The 19,585-nt window shown below is 37.3% G+C and overlaps 1 protein-coding gene across 1 annotated transcript in view; it reads right to left on the bottom strand.

Moving 5' to 3' along the window:
- Window positions 1-301: 301 nt before the first annotated feature.
- GABRG1 (gamma-aminobutyric acid type A receptor subunit gamma1) overlaps window positions 302-19,585 on the bottom strand; it is a 47,277-nt gene continuing 27,993 nt past the window's right edge. Inside the window, exons 4-9 of the mRNA XM_062574518.1 lie at window positions 14,331-14,551; window positions 11,464-11,546; window positions 10,016-10,153; window positions 9,742-9,894; window positions 6,492-6,703; window positions 302-580 (exon numbers count right to left, since the gene is read on the bottom strand). Of these exons, the coding sequence (XP_062430502.1) occupies window positions 302-580; window positions 6,492-6,703; window positions 9,742-9,894; window positions 10,016-10,153; window positions 11,464-11,546; window positions 14,331-14,551 (1,086 nt within the window). The remainder of the gene's footprint in view (window positions 581-6,491; window positions 6,704-9,741; window positions 9,895-10,015; window positions 10,154-11,463; window positions 11,547-14,330; window positions 14,552-19,585) is intronic.

A 19,585-nucleotide genomic window follows, 5' to 3' on the forward strand; every position in this document is an offset into this window, starting at 1 on the left:
ACTATTTCAAAAATGTAGCCTCTTGTCTCTGCATCTTGTTAGAGCTGGACAAAAATGGGTATAGGTTCAGACAGGTTAAATCTTTCAGATTTGTTTTAAAATTTTCTCTTCAAAACTAAAAAAGATCAGTTCTAAAATTGATAACAAGAGGGGTCACCATACTTCCCCCCTTTGTTTCAAATTTTTAGTGCATCCAGATAATTTTAGTGACTTGGGACCAGCTCTAATCTTTGACTGTTCAATAAGTTGTAAGAATCAATGGTGAGTAAGCCTTTTTCTGAGTTTGTCAAATCTCTGAAATCTATAGATAAAGATAGCCAATCCAATAAACAAGATTGAACAATGCAAAGGCAGTTGGAAAGAAAATTCGAGAATAGGAGTCAATTTTTGCAATACGGATGTGTATCCTTCCTTCTCTCCAAGATCCTGTGCGGCAGTCTTCAAAACAACAAAAGAAGCTAGCACAGTCTTTCCCTTCTAGGCACTCATATCCATAATCATCATCACGTTCAGGGAGATGATTAATGTGATTAATTGGAATTAGTGTTGATCCAGGTCGAACAGCAATTGCAGGTGGTTTCTTAAAAATAAGGAAAGAAAGAAAGAAAAATACAGGTTTTTTTCTTTCCCTTCAGACTACAAACATTCCATGGACTTCCCATAGGAAAGGCCAGTATAAGTACATTCAGTTGAATACACAGAACTTCAAATTTTAACGAAAACAGTTTGGGGAACATTGCGAATTATGAAGTGCTGTATATAATCAACCCAGGCAGGCAAAAGTTCATGAATGCTTTTCACCTGCCACAGTAAAATCTGGGTTCTGCTGGGATTTGGGAATACTGGATAATTAGTTACACGGACAGGGTTAGCTGATCTCATCTACACAACACAAAAGAACATTTTGAACTCAGTCACAGCCTGGCAACTGTGTCACAAACAAGTCCACAAGCAGGATGTAAGTATCACTACCGAGGGAACGATTGCTGCCCGTGATTTGCAGTCTTTAGAGGAAGACTGGGCATGACTCTGGAAGCTACATTTTAGCCAAAACAAGCTAGTGGAATTACTACAGCATCACCGGTGAAGTTTAAGAGACTGTGACACACACAAGGCCAGACTAAGACATCTAATACCCCTTTGATGTTGTATCTCTAAACAATACACCCTGCACTTGGGAGCCAAGACACCAGCTCCCATGGAGAACGCCATTCAAATCAGTAAACTGATTAACGTAGCTCTTAATTCTTACTTCTATCTTCAGCTAGCGTAACTGAACCCTCTTGCAGTTTGGTAAAAATTCGGTGTAAAAGCTGTTAAGGATCATAAATAATTTTAATAGAAAAAAGCTGAGGGCTTTTTGTCTCAGACATAGAACATTTGCTGTTCCTTTCCTTGTAATTTTTGTTCTTTTTACCTTCCTTTCACTTGCACTACTATAATCCATCTTTCCTCCTACTATTATTTTATTTCCATGCAGTCCTTCACTTTTTATACTTCTTTTTCCAAATATATTTTAGGACATTCTCCCTTTCCCCATCTGTTCTTTTTCCTTTTTCTAACTCTCATAGCCTTTCTAGACTATTCCATAGTCCTCTTGTTCACTCTTTCTTCTTTCAAATTCCCAGTTTTGGTACCTCTTCTAAGATTTTCAGACTGAAGATAACAACTGTTACATTATTATTTTTTTCTTCTATTTCTTTTACTATCTCCATATTTTTTAATATAAGGAATACAAATGATAGGAAAGGATGTAGTCAGAGGAACTAAGGAAGTGAGTTTACAATGAAGTAATTAACACCTCTGGACCTCAAAGCATAGAGAAGAATCTCTCCAAGCAATTACACATGATATGCAGTAATAAAATATAACAAGCTGGAAGCCACATCATTTAGATTCTTTTATGTTTTTGACTCCTATTGTCCCACTTTCAGTGAATCACCTGGGTCAGCACACAGATCTCTATATCCTGTTAAGAGGGTACCTTGTAGTCTCTGCAGCAATAACGTTCCAAGGGGATGATGCCAAAGAAGTGCAGTGCCCACCATGTCCTCCTATCTGCTTCATAAATTTATTAAATAAGTGCCTTTACCAAAACAGGTTTTGTGCACACTGCTATTTCAATAGTTCTTAGACATGATGTCCTAGGGAGCTAATTATCATCCTAAAGGACCTCATTATTCTTTTCAGTTATGATAAAATACTAACTACATTAACAAACAGCAGTTAGATGCTTCTACCCTAATAAGTATTACAAACAAAGCTTATTTTTATGTAAGAAAAATTTAAATTAACATTTAGTGTCAATCATCATTTTGTTGAAGATATATATGGAAAGATACCTGTGACTGATTCACTTCTTTTACTCTGGCTTTACAATAATTTTTTGACTGGTGCTTCTAGCAATCTAAAAGTCAGGCAGTGATTCATTTCTACTAGTAGGATAAATTAGGAATCCCCGAAGTCAGTAACAACTCACTGAGAAAGACAGAAAGAGTCTTCTCTGTGAAGACTGAAACACAGCCACTCACTGCTTGTCAAACAAAAGTTCCAAAATTCTCTTATTTCCTGAGAACTCACAGCTAATTCTAACCTGAGCCTAATCTGGAAAGCATCTATCATGCCTATCTCCAGGATAGACACAACTTACAAAATTGTTTATAATAATCAAAAGTGCTCACTACCCATCTCAGAGGATCAAGACGACCACACACAGTAAAGAACGTAACGTGGCTTCGTGACCAATGTTGGCACCATCTGCTTTCTCCCTGAAAGGGAGCAGAATGCTTCACATTAAAAGGGTGCAGTTCCTGAGGGTCACAAGACCTAAGTTACCACTCAGGTTGCTACAGCAGTCACCGGCTCCTGAGAAGAATTACTGGCATATCACAGGAAAAAAAAAAAAATCAGAGAAGGGAAACAAGCAATCACAGCATCCCACAGCAAAACAGCAAAGAGGGAGGACAGAAAACAAAACAGTCCCATGAGAAGCGGAGCCAAAGAAATCTGGATTCTTCAGTGGTTTGTGCCTTGTGGCTGAACTACCAAGAGGATTCCCTTGGCCAGCAAGAGCTGTTTGCTCTCGAGTTTCTTCTACTATCCATTTTACTTGTGTGTCCCTCCTCCACCCCACAGTCTGTTTAAAAAATGCCAGAGTAGACTGAAACTGGCTACTGAATTAAAAATTTTTAGAAGCGGCCTGAGTGGAGAAAGGCAGCGATATTTCATATGCCTAATTTCTTACTGGAAATATATAAGAAATGTGTAGGAAAGAGACAATGTGAAGAAAAGAAGATAAAAGATTTGGAAAAATTAGGAAGATAATATTTTAAAAAGATCAAATGAAACCCTACAGGTAAATCTAGAAATCAGAAAAGGACAGAGGTAAAATTAAAAATCCTTAGCTACTTAGCCCTCTGAGCCCAGTAGGGATCTGCATCAAAGAAAGAAACCATTTCTAGAATCCCTAAACTACGAACCAGGAGACTACTGAGAAGAACTGAGGTCTTCAGAAAGCTTTTACTCCAGAAAGCATGAAGAAACTGTAAACGAAAACTGATAACTAAAAAAATCCCCCAACCACTTCTTATAAAAAAGTTTTTTCAACAACTCTTACAGTCATCTGGGGGGTTTACAGTACACAACAAAGTAGAATTCAATACCTCACAATAACATGACCTTATATCAACTGGCAGCGAATTAAAAAAAAAATCTTTTAACAGTTTGATACAGCAGTACATGTTGATTATATATGTAGATGGTTGATCATATTGTAGCTACATACAGTGAGAAGCACTTATAATACACTCTGGTAAGATCACAAACAACTTATTCTGCACAAACACTAACGTGTACAAAAGAAAGCCATCATCCATGTGCTTTTTGACTTGTAACACAGTTAATGTGTTCACTTCAAGGGAAATGATGATCGGAAGATCCACAACTAATTATATTTAATCTTACCAAGCTCCCTTACTAATGTGGCTTTGCATAAGCGAATTCATACTGCTTTATTTGAATAATGCTAGCCCACATTTTGTAAAATAAAACTGTTGTAATCATTCACAAAATCTTGCCATTTCTTCACAAGATATTTTACAGCACATTCTTGTCATCAGTTCCTGGAATAATAAGCTTTTATTGAATTTTGCAGTAGAAATAGAAGACCTATGCAAGGCAAGTTTTCCAAGAAAAAAAAATGTGAATGAGATCTTTTCATACAGAATTAAATTGACTATTTTAATTAAATTGGGTATTTTTGTGTTATACATCCACAACCACAAGAGAAAATGAACAAAGTCTTTCACAAAGATAGTAAAAAAGAAAGAAAAAGAAAGGAAAAGAAATCTGTAACTGTATGACTTCCCTTTAATTAATCAGATGGCTTGTTTAATTGTTCCATTTGGAACAAGAAGTTTAACATAAAACTTCATCAAACAAAAAGTATTTTGATCAAATTAGAATCCTTTAGATTAAGTACATTAAGTTTAGAACACTTTTTTTAAAGTAATCTCTTATTGAGTAAGTTCTTATAGTCATTGTTTTGGTTTGCTGAAACATGTTAAAGAACTCTGGGTGAACAGACAGGGATTTTTTCCAAATCCTTAGAAGTAGAAAGCATACTTCAAGACTAGAATAAAACATAATTAAGTAGTGATTCATAATTTATTGTTAATCTTAATTCAATCTCCAACTATTTAGTCAATAAGTGCCATAGTTCCTAGTCCACCATTATTCCACATTTTATATTGTTATATGCACTTAAAAAATCTCAAATCGTTCAGTGGATTATTGCACAAGTGGTTATATCTGGTTGATATTCTGTAAAGTCTGAGTGCTCCACTCCATTTAATTTTTGTTGATCTATCACCCAGCGATTTTTAATTTCTCCCTGGCTTGGAGAAATCATCTCCCTTTTCCTTGTCATGTGTGCTGAGAGCAAACCTATTTCTGCTTCACGTGCCCTGTCTGACCACCAAGGTCATAGGTGAGTGTTGCTTGTATCTCATTGCAACAATAACCTAAAGCTAAAACTGCTACACTAACACCAAAAGGTCTCACAAAATTTGAAGCCTTTGTATCTTTTACTCCCATACCTAACTGTACCCGTTGCCAAAGCCTGCTTTCTTCCCTGACCACATATGCCTCTAACACTGGGAGGAGTAAGGTTTCCATTTTCTCAGCAGCTTCCAGTTCTCTCTGGTGGGCTGTACTCCCAGAGGACCTCAGCGATGCCCAAGGCAGGATAAAAGCAGCATAAGCCCTTCACCACTCTAGTCTTGTACTAAACACACAGCTGATCCACTTATCTCACCTCCCCATTTCCAGCTGTCTATATTAAGTCCAAGGGCTCTCATTTCCCTCATATTTAGCCATAGTGGTCCCAAAGGGCCCACAGAGGTCAGTCTATCCCTGCAGCACTTATAAGAAGGTGAAAACCAGTTCTCCTCCAGTGTGAACTGCAGAATGGATATGGTTCTTTCTACTTCATGTCTGGGCTTCCATAACTTCAATTCAACTTCTGTTTGATCTTACACAAGTGGCATTCAGCCTTGCCCCAGGAAAGACAACTCACATTATGAGATTCAGCTATGCTCTAGCTTCCCCTAACGAAATGACCTGGAAGTAGGCTTTACAGCATTGGCCATCACCTTATCATCCTCTCTCAAAGGAGGATCAAGCCTCAACTATTAAGACTAGAATAAGAATAAAATACTTGATGCTTTTCCCTCAGTGCTTCATTAATTTCAAGATTAGCTTTTCAATATTTTACTGGTTTCCAACAACACAGTCTTCAGAAATTCCAGTATTCTTGCTAAAGGAACAGGAAGTTTCTCAAAACTGAGTAATATTTGTTGCTAGGATACATGGGGATTCACATCACACCAATCTCAGCTTGTAACACCAAGAGGTTCATTTTACTAGAAAGAAACAAGCAAGTAAAATTTAAAGAGACTTGAAGCAGAACTTGTAAGTTGAAGAGATGTAAAATTCTGGCTAATAATAGGTATTTTTCCTTTGAAATGTTAGTGAGGTTAGACTCAAATGAGGTTAAGTGATGCAGACCCAAACAAATCCTTGTATCTTCAGTCCTTTTACATTATTCTCTAATGCTACAATCTTATCTACAGTTCTTTGCCAGGTGCTGTTATGAGAGTAACTGAGCTCAAACCAAACTGTCAGGGGGACTTTAAAGGCAGCTCTAAAAGCACAGAGGGGTTGTGCACAACATGGAAAATTATATTCAACTGCTCTCTAGCTTAACCTCATATGTTCTCACTCATATATGACTAAGATGATCCAAAAGTTCTCTTTGTTCATTAGCAGTATTTAGAGAAAATGAATACAAGCCCCCAGCTGTAAAAAAATCAGTGGGTTAATTCTCTTTGAAAATTAGCCCTTCTGCTTGAGAATCAGTCCCTCAGAATTAATTTTACAATAAACAGCATTCTGTAATTCTTTTTTCTTCTAAATTGCTTGACTAAACTTACTGATGGCTTGGATTTTGCCTTCTTTTCTTTTCCTTTGTCCCCTTTTCTGTTGCTGGTAAAGTAATGCAAAGTGCCATATTCCATCAAGGCAGCAAACACAAAAATGAAGCAAACTGAAACAAAGAGGTCCATTGCTGTCACATAAGAAACCTTTGGGAGTGACTTCCTAGCAATCGTACTTAGCGTTGTCATGGTCAACACTGTTGTAATACCTGTATGCAGAAGAGAGAGAAGTGTATAAATAAATAATCCAGTCATATTGTCACAAAAATTCCTCAGATTACCTCTTAATTCATCAGTGAGGCATACAAGAACTGACCCGCAGCAAGGCTGGCCTCAGATCACACCCACCCGCACCCATGCACACCAGCGCTATCACAAGAAGCTATCCATATGGATCCAGTGGCCACAGTGGGATCGTAAAGAAGGAAGATTTCAGCTTTACTTTAAATCCCTCCTGTTTTCAACTCACACTAAAGACACAAAAACACTAAGAAAGTTTGTAAGATAAATATAAAACATGAAACAAATATGATAAACAAAAATAAACACATCAGATGATACACTGATAAGTGGCTTTCAGCTCTTGATAAATAAAAAAATCCCAAATAATTATTTTGTAAGTAAGCAAAAGATGCATTATCTATCAACAATTTGAGAATTTTCAGAGGATGATGATGATTTAAAACTTTCAGAAAATACTAGAAAAAAGAATGATGTTTTCAAATGCGTTTGATGTGTAGTAGGTCAAACTAGATGATCTACAGGGCCTTTCTGGTCTCATTCTCCAAGTTACTAGATATTTTCTCAACGTTACCTCTTAGGTAATAGAAAGTGTTTCACTCAACTCACTTCTATACAAATTAATTACACAAACAAGATGACCTTGGAAGCTATATGTTTAGAATCTCAACTAAAATGCTCTTCAGCGGATTAACACTTTCTTCTTCTATTTGATACTTCAAGGAGATACAAAGGGGTTTTTTTGGATAGCAGTCCAAAATTCAGATGTGACCTTTCCTTTGGATAGCAATACTTGAAGATATCTTCTCAGATAATGTTATATACGTAAGCAGGTTTATTACACAAAACATGTTACACCAGTCTAAGACTACCTATGGCTTTGAGTCAAAATACAAAATCAGAGGTTGCTATTGACTGATCCTGCAGCAGGAAAACAGTGGTGATTTTGCAGTAGATTTCTCAAAAGAATCAAATGCCTAAAATGGCATATAGGTAACCACAGTTTTTCAGAAGTGCTTAGCTCCCACTAGATGCTTTTGAAAATCAATTAGGCACTTCTATGCATAATTAAATGCCTAAATACCTTTAATAATCTGGATCATTTTGCTTTGGGAAACCACAATCTGTCAGGGTCTTTCAACATAGATGCAAGAAAAAGGCCTGAGTCTTTGCAGCGTACCAGGCCCAGCACAGCTGCCAGGTGGAAGGTGATTCCCACCGTCCCCACTACCGACTTCTGCTCAGAGGATAAAAGGAGACACAGACCTTCCACCTTCTCCACTGCAAAAGGCATACAGAGGGCTGTTTTGGTGAGCAAATCTTCCGCATCATCCTGCCTGCTAGCCACGATGGACCCTCGTTTGAGCTTTATTGTTTTAATTTCTCAATCATTCTCTATAAAACTTTGTTTATTCCCCTGGTAAGCTCTTTTTTCTTCATCAGGATACCTATCTGTGAGAAAAATAACCCTACAATGCGCCAGTTAAGCAGGCTTCTGTATGCTCATGCAAAAGTCACCAAAAGGGACTCAGAGTTAACTGGATGGAGCTGTAAACATGATCCTGCTAACACCTGTTTTGGTACACATCTCAAGTCCACATCTCAAGTGGATGAGGGTCGGTATCGCTGAAATGGGAGTGTGAAAACTCTGCCTTCATCATTTGATCCAAGGTGAATTTGCTAAGTTAGTGGCACAGAAAGATTATTCTGTAAAAAGAACAAACTGGATATAGAATGAGCAGGATATGACAGCTTTTCTAGTTAAAGCTAGTGACTTTCCAGACTGTAGCCACAATGAGATTTATGTGCAATGCTTAAAAAAGTTTCTAAATATCAGAGATATTTCCATTCATTTATTCAGGCTTTTAACCTCTCTTCACTAAGCTTGGCAGAACTTTTAAATAGTACAGAGTTAAGGTCCAAGATTCAAACTTTCTTTTGCTTACCTTTTCATTACGCTACTGAGCCATGTTCATTTTTGCTTACTTTTTTGACTTATTAATCTTGCAGATTTAACAGCATAGTGGTCCAATTTCAGTGAGAAAGGAAGAGAGTTAAAGCCTGGACACAATCTTCTGTTAGGAAATGCTCCTATAAGATGAGAGTGGTGTGCTCACAATCTTATAAACTGGTGAGGGAAATTAACTCATCTCTCTCACTTCTTAAGATGTATTCTCAACCCTCAGTCTTCTCCACCAGACAGATCATACTGCCACCACCAGTTTTACTAAAAGCATCTATCAGGGCTAAGCTCAAAGTTGCTAGCGTGCATCCCACGTGCTCCAGGGACTCCTGGACACACTGTGCATCTCTGAGGTATAGTATACAGCACTTCTCCAAGGCAGGACACAAATTCCAAGTGGTCAAAGGTAGGAGACTGATGCCATGCCAAGTATCTCGGTCAAGGTAGCACTGCTACAGAATAATCCCTGTAGCAAAAATTATAACACTTCAGTAATGTCTATGGTAAAAACAAAATCCCTAAGGACAGTGAGTCAGGCTTTTGTCAGTTTTACACCTAACAGTTTAAGTGCAACTGTGGTTGAAAATTTTCCTCATCTTGGGCTTAAAAATCAAAGGAATTATTTTCATTACTTTTTAGAAATCTAGATCTTCCTGGGTTTCCTCTTGTGCAGTAATAACATTCTTTCTTCCATGATCTTAAAGAAAGTTTAATGATACTTGTCAGCCTAATCATTGCCATATTGCTGCCCCTGGAGATGACAAAAAGAACATAAAGGGGAAAAAACGTATTTATGTGAACAGCAGTAGATCCACAAGGCTTGAACTACAATTTCCAGAAGATTTCCATTCTCAACACTCTCTCCCTAAGCCCTGCTGTGAAACCACAGCAGGATCCTCCTCCTCTTAATCTTGAAGTTCAAGAGGAAGGGTGACCAGCAGTTACAGTCTGAAGGGAAAAAAAACTAGTTAATTTACTGCCCTCTGCAGATTTGTACTTCTAGGGAATATTGGACCCTTCAAGGTTGAGAACAGATGTACATACCCAGAGATGTCCTTGCAGGAACTGCATCTTTATTGATCCAAAATGATACCCATGAAAGAACAACTGTCAGTATACAAGGAATGTATGTCTGGATAGTAAAATATCCCATACGTCTACTCAGATCAAAGAAGATTGTCATAATAATGTAATCACCTGTAAGTTAAAAAAAAAAAAAATCTCAGTAGACATCGTAAATGGTTTTCAACTGTATATTTATCGCTACTGTTGCTCTATATTGTTATTACATGCAGTAAAACTTTACACTTCACCTTACCAGACAGGGTATGAGAAATTTCAGTTGTATTTCGTAGCCCTACAAATGCAAACTGATACAATCTCCAGTATTTTGGATCTGCTACTTCAACAGAGGTTTTTTTCCATTTGTATTCAATTTCATTTCTAGGATATCCATCTAAAATAAAACAGAACAAATCAAGCGTTCAGTTGCAATATATACCAAAGCATGTTTTCACTTGTGATCTTGAAAATTATTTATAAACTAAATCAGGGCTGTATATAAACTGGACCACAGAGCAAGGTACTCTAGAATCTACCTGATACACTGTTAAAATTTAACCAAAAATTGTCTAACCTCAGTTTTAAGCCTACCTAAATGTATGATCAACCAACTATGTAAATACGAATGTCTAGGGAATACGTACACAATATTGTTATACTCAGACATGAACAACTGGCTCAGAATCATCACTAAACATTAATCTATAAATGTAATAAGACACCAATACAGCTTTAAAAGAACATAGAGGGCTTAAAAATGCAGACACATTTTATTACATAATTTGATAAAAGTCCTATAGATATTTATTGAAAATTACTTTTCTCTACTGTTCACAGACCGGATTTTTGTGGGCTGACTTGTTGTCCAGTATTTCAATTCTAAGGGAGTACAATACTTGGATTTCATAATGTTTGCCTACATGACCCGGCACAAAGGCAGAAATGAAATTAATGAAATCTCCCTTGTAGGGCTCAACTCTTTAGTGGACAGAGTTGTAAAGCTCATTTAGTTGGCAGCATTCAAGAAGGAAATGTTAAATTAAAGTATTTATTTAGGAAGAATCGCTGAAGTTTGATTTCATTGCCTGTTAGGTTTCACATTTAGGAATAAATTGTCTAGCTGTGTTCAGGTAGTGTTGGAGGGTTTTTTGCCAGTAATACCACAGTGATCTTAAGAACATATTAATTTTTTATATATAGTTTATACTGAAGAATCCAAAAATCCAAATCTGAAAGTTGGTGTTTCTTGCTCACATAAATAAGTCCTACTGAAAGGACAAGGGCTCTTTATACTGATTAAATACCTGAAGGAACAGGTTGAAGATGTTAGCTCTTATTTTTCCTTTTAAGTATACCCTATGTAACCAATTCAAAGCCAGCAAGTCTAGCAGGTATAAAAGAAAAAATAAATCCTCTTCTCTTAGAACAACAGATTCCTATTTTTGTATCAAACTTCTAAGCACTATGGTTATTTCTAAAGTTGCAATTAAATGCATGTAATTCCATTCATTCATTATTGCATTTAATAATGCAATACACAATGCAATAAATCCAAGTAAAATATAAAGTTGTCAGTTCTTTCCTTCTCTGTAAGACTTTAAAATGTAAACACTTCTCTCTTGAAGGCAGAATATAAAGAAACTAAAAGCCTAAATGTAAAAAGAAAGGGGAAAAAAAAACAAAGTAAAGTATTTTACCACCTACAGCTTGAAAACTCCAGTGGACAGGAATGTTCATCCATGGGAAAGTTATGGAGCTGAAGATAACATTCAGCATTAATTGTCAGCCTAAATAGGGGGGGAGGGAGGGGGAAAAGCAGTAAGGTTATATTCAAGCATCCACACGCTTCAGACTAGATATTAAAGAACATGTACAGAAATCAATTTTGCCAATTAATGCACACTATGCATAGCCAGCTTCGTATCTGCAAAAAACACTCAGCATCACCTCTAAGGAGTGAAAACTGTCAGCAAATGCAATCTGAGGAGCTGTGTGGTTTTTCAGGATATCTAGCAATTCCAAGAGTGTCAATTGATTTGGGGGAATCTCCCAGCTCCTCACCATAAAAAGAGGGCAGAGGGGATGGATAAAAGGGTGGGACCGAAGGCAGGGCAGAGAGCGGAGTTCACAACAGCAAATAAAGGAGGCCGCGGAAGAGTGCATTCATCAAGTCCAGTGGTATTTGGTGTCATTGCACCTAAGGGCAGTATCCTGTATGGTGAAGGTGGGGCCACCCGCCTGCTCTCCACTCACAGAAGTAGCTCTGATGAAAACAGCAGCAGAGGTGGCAAACAGTAGGCTTGATATTTCTACTCCTTCAGCCTCTGAGGCACTCAAATAATGCACAGAGCTAGTGTACACTTTAGAAGTAGTTCAGGACTCATAACGGTGTTTAGACAACTGAATCACATGCTGCTTTTAAAAATACTACCCTAGATTTCCAAAAATCTTCCATGACAAATGAGAAACCTCGCTCTTGCTAACTTTCACTAGGAGGCTGCAGTAAGGGGCTGGACACTTAACTGCCATCTTTGCATTTAGAATAGCTCCTCCTCTGCTGACAGCATGGTGAAGAAGTCAGAATTTCTTCCACATCCAGTTTTGAAAAGTAACATCATGCTTACATGCTACTGAGATGAAGGGATGAAGAAAGGAGGACTCTGTCATGCAATGCCAGAAGGCCCTGCAAGCCTGTGAACAAAGTGATTATTTTATACAAAGCGTCATTAGGGCCTTCCTGGAAATCTGACCAGACCGAGAGAGAGGTAGATGTAATTTACATGGGAAAGTAAATTAAAGGAAATTTCCTGACATATCCTGGAAAAGAATATGCCATATTTCAAACTGAATGACCTGCATTTCTCTGGTGAGGCTTTTCAAATGTGCCAGTCATGATGTATGCATTTATTGCCTTTGGTTTCTATTTTCACTCTTTGGATAACTCAATTTTTAAAAAGGCAGACCTAAAGCAATACAATGCCCAACATATGAACTTCTCTTCTCTGTGTTATTCCACCTTAGGCCAAATCCAGGCTATCTCCTCGGTCTATACAGATGTCTGCACATGGCAGTGCTGGGTGAATACCACCCAGTTCTACTGTTTTATCAGCAGCCCACTGCACTTCATAGCTCAAATATCAGCACTGTAATTCTACTTTCTCCCTCTGGGAGAGTGCACATAAATGTTTTTCACTTAGACTCTGTTTAGAAAAAAAGCATAACTTTGAAACTGAACAGACGATGGAAGGGCAAAGTCCAAGTATGACACTGAAACTGCTCAGCACATGTTAACAAAAGAGACTACCTAGAGACTTTTATAAACCTCAGCAGCATAAACTGTCTAAAAAGCGCTTTTAGAAAGTTGTATGCTTCAAAGTGAGGCATATAAGAAACAATTAAGTGAACAGAATTCTTTTAAAACAGTCTAATTCTTGTTACTTCTTATATAGATTGCTCATACAACATCACTAGACTACATATGAAAGCTATGTAAATGACTGAAAACAATTTTAAAAGAAAAAAAAATTAATCTTGCAAGTACAGAACCAGATTTATTGGACCATATGGCCATAACTTTTGAAAGGATATTAAACACATTCTCAATCCTAAGAAAACAGATAATTTAGTATACTCCTTAGTACTCTGCATCATCTTACTGTCAAGGCTCGTGCTTAACAATCAGGGCTCTGGCTGATAAGTAGAAACTTTTTACAGCTGGCTGAAGGAAGCTCTTCCCGAGCCTGTCACTATCCTCCTCTGCATGGATGCCTGAACTACTTGCTGATGAACTAATTTACAGCATGATTTTGTAGACAAACTTAAAAAAAAAAAGGAAAAAAAGGAGAGAGAGAGAGACAGACAGACAGACAGATCACACTAGAATGCTTTCTATAGATTAGAGCCTTTCAAGAACCATTTGATAACCAATTTAGACATCAGGACAGATAGCCTACATGTTGCTTTTAAAATCATCCCCAGCATCCCCCATTTGCCAAGCAAAATTTTTGCAAATATGTTTGCCTCCACCTAATTTGGAGTTAAAAGAATAGCTTTGTTGATTTTAATGGCACAATGTAAAGGTTGCAAACATATGTGAAGAAGTACATGCAGAACTGGAGCCTGATCATTAGTCAGGCTACCTATGATTTTTACTGTTTGAAGCATTTCATCTTTTACTTAACAAATGTGATGTGGCAGAAATTAAATACTGAACTACTCAAGAGTATAGAAGGCTCTAAAATAACAATCTATGGCTAGATCAGTGATATTTTAGGGTGGACAGCTACTATGTTACTGGCCACATAATTTTTATATTTTTTTCTTGCATGTACCTAAATGAGATAAAGGTCTGGTTCTTCTTCAGTTGTATTCACCCTATTAACTGGGTAATGTAATTCAATATTACACATTTCGAATTTTTCATTATCATCATTTTTTTCTCCCCAGTAAATTCCCCCCGAACTCCTGTAGTCCACAATAAAAAAGGGCCAGAGATTTTCTTCATACTTTAATTATTTTCATATTCCTGGGCATAAAAATGCTATTTTTTTATCCAGTTAATAAACACCCACCTCAAAGTGTATAATACTCGTCCATCACTCCAGATCCGAAGCAAGCGATTTGGAGTTGTAATCCAGTGAGCATCAGACTTTCTTGAGTTCCGGAAGAAAGTGTCTGGAATCCAAATCTTCCCAACCATATTGCTATTAAGCATAAGCACTTTCATTGAGCTGTTAAATTTTAGACGACTGTCATACCAAGTCTGGGCAAAAATTATATCTATGGTGTATTCCTAAAAACAGAGAAACAACCATATCTATGTATGCATATACCAGAGCCTGCAAGCCAAGGATTTTTAATTCATATAGAAATCTTGGGCCATCTCTTCTTTTTCGTATCAGGTGACCAGCACCCAGAAATCCCACACTGAGGAGTAACAGACTGATGAATGGCACACACATACTTCTGCTGCCCTCTCTTCTTTTCTGACATAAATTGATTATTTAAGGAAAAGGAGACCTGATAGGACCTTCCTGTAATGCGGAGGTCACCACACAGCAGAAGTACTTCCAGTGGACCTAGTCAGAAGTTAAAAGCAATCTTAATACTTCTTCTGGGCTAGACTAAGTTTGTTAAGACAGAGATTCTGTATCTCTTGAAAACCAAAGCAAACAATTTTTCTGTATTTTTTCAGAACTTTACAACACATAATTTGAGATCTTTTTAAGAAAGTAAGAAAGCTACAATTATCTTCAACATTCTCAACTAATATTTTAACAAAAATAATGGAATTCATCCACTGGCCAAATTTTATATTTTGAAAAATTCAAGGGGAAAGCAGCAAGTAAACATCACAGCTTGTGCAGTTAACTGTTACTGTCTGCCACATACATTTACCTACATACACATACAAAAGGGTATATATTCATAGTCAGGAAGGAAATTTCCTTAATGAAATACCACTTTACTTATTTGAGTTTCAAGAAAACATCTGTTCTTCAGGTCAAAGTAAGTGCTTGATTATTTTATTTCCATAAACAACCTTCAAGACACCTGTGAAAACTCAAGGCTTTTTTTTTATCCTTAAAAAACTGCTTCCTGTGCTCATTTACAGTAGTTCCACCCAGAAAGGAAACTCACTTTTCTCTAGAGTAAATCAGTAAACAAGACCATGAAAAGGAGACATGTTTTAATGGCTTAAATGGAAAAGAATTGCCTTTACAGTACAAATAGGAGAAAAAAAATAAATCAGTGAGTGAAATCAACAGACGTGACAATGCATGAGAAGAGCAGATTGTCTGAGTTTGAAGGTGCTACTCCAAGCAGCCACTTCACAGTAGCTCTGCATTGTATGGGAAAAAAGAAATATATCAAACTGTCATTTCAGTCACAACCACCTAGGGTAATAAAACTCAGGTTGCCATAGAATACATCCACCCTAAGAAATTAAGACAGGAAAAGGAGAGGAGCTCAGAGATGATTCTGAAGGCAAGGGGACAGCCTCAGCATGCCCAGGTGTTTGCATTCTCTTACCTTTCAGTATTAAATACGCAAGTCTTATCATGACCATATTACAGAGTTGTTTAAACAACTTCTTGGGCAAAAATAATACGAAACTTTATTCACACCCTTCTTGGAACTCCTCCCACTGTTCAAGCAGAATCTATATGCGTAACAATTCATTACCACAAAATTAATAGCAATTTGTTTCCAAGCATACATTCAACATCTTGTTGAACATACATAACAAGATATCCAAGGGCCAGCCTCCTCTCATATATCTACTCAGGGTGGTCCTCCATTTCCGAGCTGACATTTCAGTACCTGGACATCTCCCTCTGCTCTCATTCATCCAACCAAAGGCACAATGCTACTCATTTATCCCATCTGAAAGACATGGACTTGCAGCCTCTGCGCATGGCAGCAGCAATTCTTCCCTCTCTTAAGCAAGGGCTCACAGTCAGTACATCTCTACTCTCTCCCAATAGGGGTTACTCCATTTGTAATCTGCCTTGGAGGACAGTAACATCTCTCGAACATTCTTATTTGTTCTATGCTTCACTGAGACCTCTCCTTCTTTGAGGATCCATCACACATCCCTAGGTCACTCATATTCTTCCTATAACCCACCTCACACAGGACCACATTTTCAACACATTATATCTACACTGTCTTTCACCAACGTGCACTTTGATGCAATGACAAGCACATACATTTTATGTTCACATTGTAAGGGTGTAGGACGTGTGAAAATGGGACACAAGCATTACCCTCCTTTCTGAACTCAGGTGTCCTCACAAAACAGGCCAGGTGGCACAGGTCCAAACAGAACCCCAGCATTCACCTTTATATAGACAAACATATAGGATGATCAAACAACTGAAACAACCAAGAGTTTGCTACCATGCAGCTGTGACAGTATAGATACCTGAGAGCGACAGCCTGAAAGGGAAACTATGCTACAGGACTATTGAGAAAAATGGATCTGTTCTGAAAACCTACTTTGAAACGGACCTGAAATGTGCACAGATTTTACAGATTCATACGTTGAACTCCCTCAAGTTTCCAGCTCCTGGAAAAGAATCTGTATGTCCTAATAAGAGAAGCAAATCTCAGTTGCTAAGATTTGCTGAAAATGAGGTAGAAAATCATCATACTGAAGCAGTCAAGTACCTTTTCTAGAAGTACTTTATTTCCAAAACTAGATGACTAAAAGTCCCATTTTAATTTCAAAAGCATACTAGCAAGCACAGCAGCACATCAGATTTATAAAATGTTCTTTTAGTGCAACAAATTTCTGAGAAGTTACTTTGGTTTTCCTTGTTTTCTTACTAAAGTTAAATTTAACAAGCTTATCACCTTCTAGTCTTTCATAAAAGCTCTCACTATTCAGCGCCGCTGTGTAACCATAACAATTGGTTTAGTACTCTCTTTCAAATGAAACTAATGATAAAACTATTTGCAGAATATTTATTCTATGTAGAATGAAATGGAATCAATCTATGGCCACATTAGTCACAGTCATAGGAAAACGCATGCTTATTCATATTTAGCCTCACAGGGTTCAATAACCATTGCACATGTTAGCTCATATTTGGCATTTGATTAGACCACTGAACCTTTTAGCGCAGCCGGCATACAGAGCCCACCTGCCTGATTATTTACAGGCAACTGCAGCCCTCCTCCATCTCTAAAAGATCATAACAAACTCCAAAGGCTGGGAATACAGTGACTAATCTTGGATTACCATTAAAGGGTCAGGCAGACAACTAACTGTGAATTTTGACGAGCAGACTTATAGTCCCACAAAAAATCATTCAATAAATAAATGCTATTACTTCAAATAAAGTAGGAACAGTTACTGTATACGAATAAACTGAATTCTCAAGATTGGTTTCACTGTCAAAAAGAACAAGTGCAGTTCAATCACAGTCAGACATGAAAACTGGCCACTAGGCTTCTTTTTTTATTGCAAAGCTGTGAAAAAGGGGAAGTAGATACCATTCTACAAGATTATTTCTCAGTGTAACTATAACATGCCAGTTGCAACATAACATCAATATAGATGAAAAGAAAAATCACACAAAGCAGAAAACTATTTGTTCTTGGATATTTTGTCTGGCAGTCTCAAAAGTGATTTGATATTCCACAGTAAAAAGGGTGGAGAAGGGAGAAGTAAAGCAATGAGTAGCTAAATTGCTGGCTGGACCACGTTAACTGCAACACATTTTGTATTATAAAACACATAGGGATAAAGCAGCCTTACTTTCTGAGGGGCAAACTCAAATACAGGTCCTAAAATCAAAATTTAAAATAATAGCTGAGAGCTTGCATTAGTCAGCTAGAGGCCTGCAACACAGTTCAGTGCAAGTGAGTTTCAGAAATAAAGGAGAAAAAACACCATCACTTCATTCCATCCTTGTTTTTTTTTTTTAAAAAAAAAAAAAAAAAAAAAAAGAAAAAAAAAAGATTTAGAATTTCACTTTAAGTGCACCTGAATTTTTCGGGAATGCAACACACTAATTCAGGAATCTTTTTCATAGCAAGCCCCTGAACTTTGTTCAGCTTTTGAGTGTGACATAACGTCACCTTATTTAGCCATCAGAGGTCCATAATATTTTTCCCCAAGTTCTTCAATTTATTCCACTTTCTGTTCCAATTCCTTAAACTGGAACTTAATGGGAGGGAATTTTTCAGAAAAAAAATGAAGAAAGGGAAAGCTTCACTTCTGCCACTCTCTCCTTTCGTCTTCTTTAAGGGAAATTAAACGAAACATTCTACCAACCTATATGCTTCAACATAAAGAGATGTGATTTAATTTCAAAGACTCTGTTTAGTGTGATGATTAAGAGGTTTAGGAGATTAAGACAGTCATAGACAAAACTGGTAACAGCACAATCTCCTAAGAGATAAGCACAGAATAAAGCAACATGCACTAGCTGATTAATCAGCATCTTCCTAGCGTGACCTTTTCCTTCTCCCTCCCCTAAACCTCTGGACATCAATAAAGTGCTTTTAAGTATTAAAGTGCTCTGCAATCTTTGATGTATAACTGCTCCAAAAAAACTTCTAAAATGTGGTTGCTCTCCTTGGTGGGCTCCTTTCAAGTTCTTAAAAAAGGCTTTTGAGTTGCCTCAGGCTCCACCACGGTTTCACCAAGGGTTTATTCACATGGCTGGGCTGAAACAAAAGTTAACTTTCTTGTTTTAGCAAGTCATTTTAGTTTGCTCACTCACAGATCCAGGAGCAAGATCTAAGAGATCCAACAAACCAAAATGACTGACATCTACAACTGAAATTAGACTAATGATACCACAGCTGTAGAAGAGGTGGGGGTGGCAGGAAATACTCTGAACAGAAGCACACAGCATCTGCTCCCAGTGTCTTTTAACCAGTCAGATTGTTATAATTGTGCAGATAATCACACTGGAGGATCCTAGGAGAACATATGCACAGGATAAGAGGAAATACAGCAAATTGTCTACAGAAGACGAGGCAGTATAGGGACACCTACTTTGTCACAGTACAGAAGAAATCTATCATTCTTCATACCACAATTTGGCATCTGTGCTTCTCCAGTCCTTATTTTGAACATGAAAAGGGGCAGATGTAAACAATAATACGAATAAAAGGCAAGATCTATTTAAAAGCTTTGTAGATTAGAAACTGTAATAAAAATCTTGCCAAATAGTCAAAAGATTATCTAGAAAAGTAACTAAAGCACTTCTGTTAAATCTCTGCCCTTATTTAATCAGCTTAGATACTGGCCTTCTGAAGAGAGATAAGCATGAGGAGAGAAAGCAGGTATGTATATACATCTAATCTA

Source organism: Rhea pennata, chromosome 4, assembly GCF_028389875.1.
Source record: "Rhea pennata isolate bPtePen1 chromosome 4, bPtePen1.pri, whole genome shotgun sequence".
Classification (NCBI taxonomy): domain Eukaryota; kingdom Metazoa; phylum Chordata; class Aves; order Rheiformes; family Rheidae; genus Rhea; species Rhea pennata.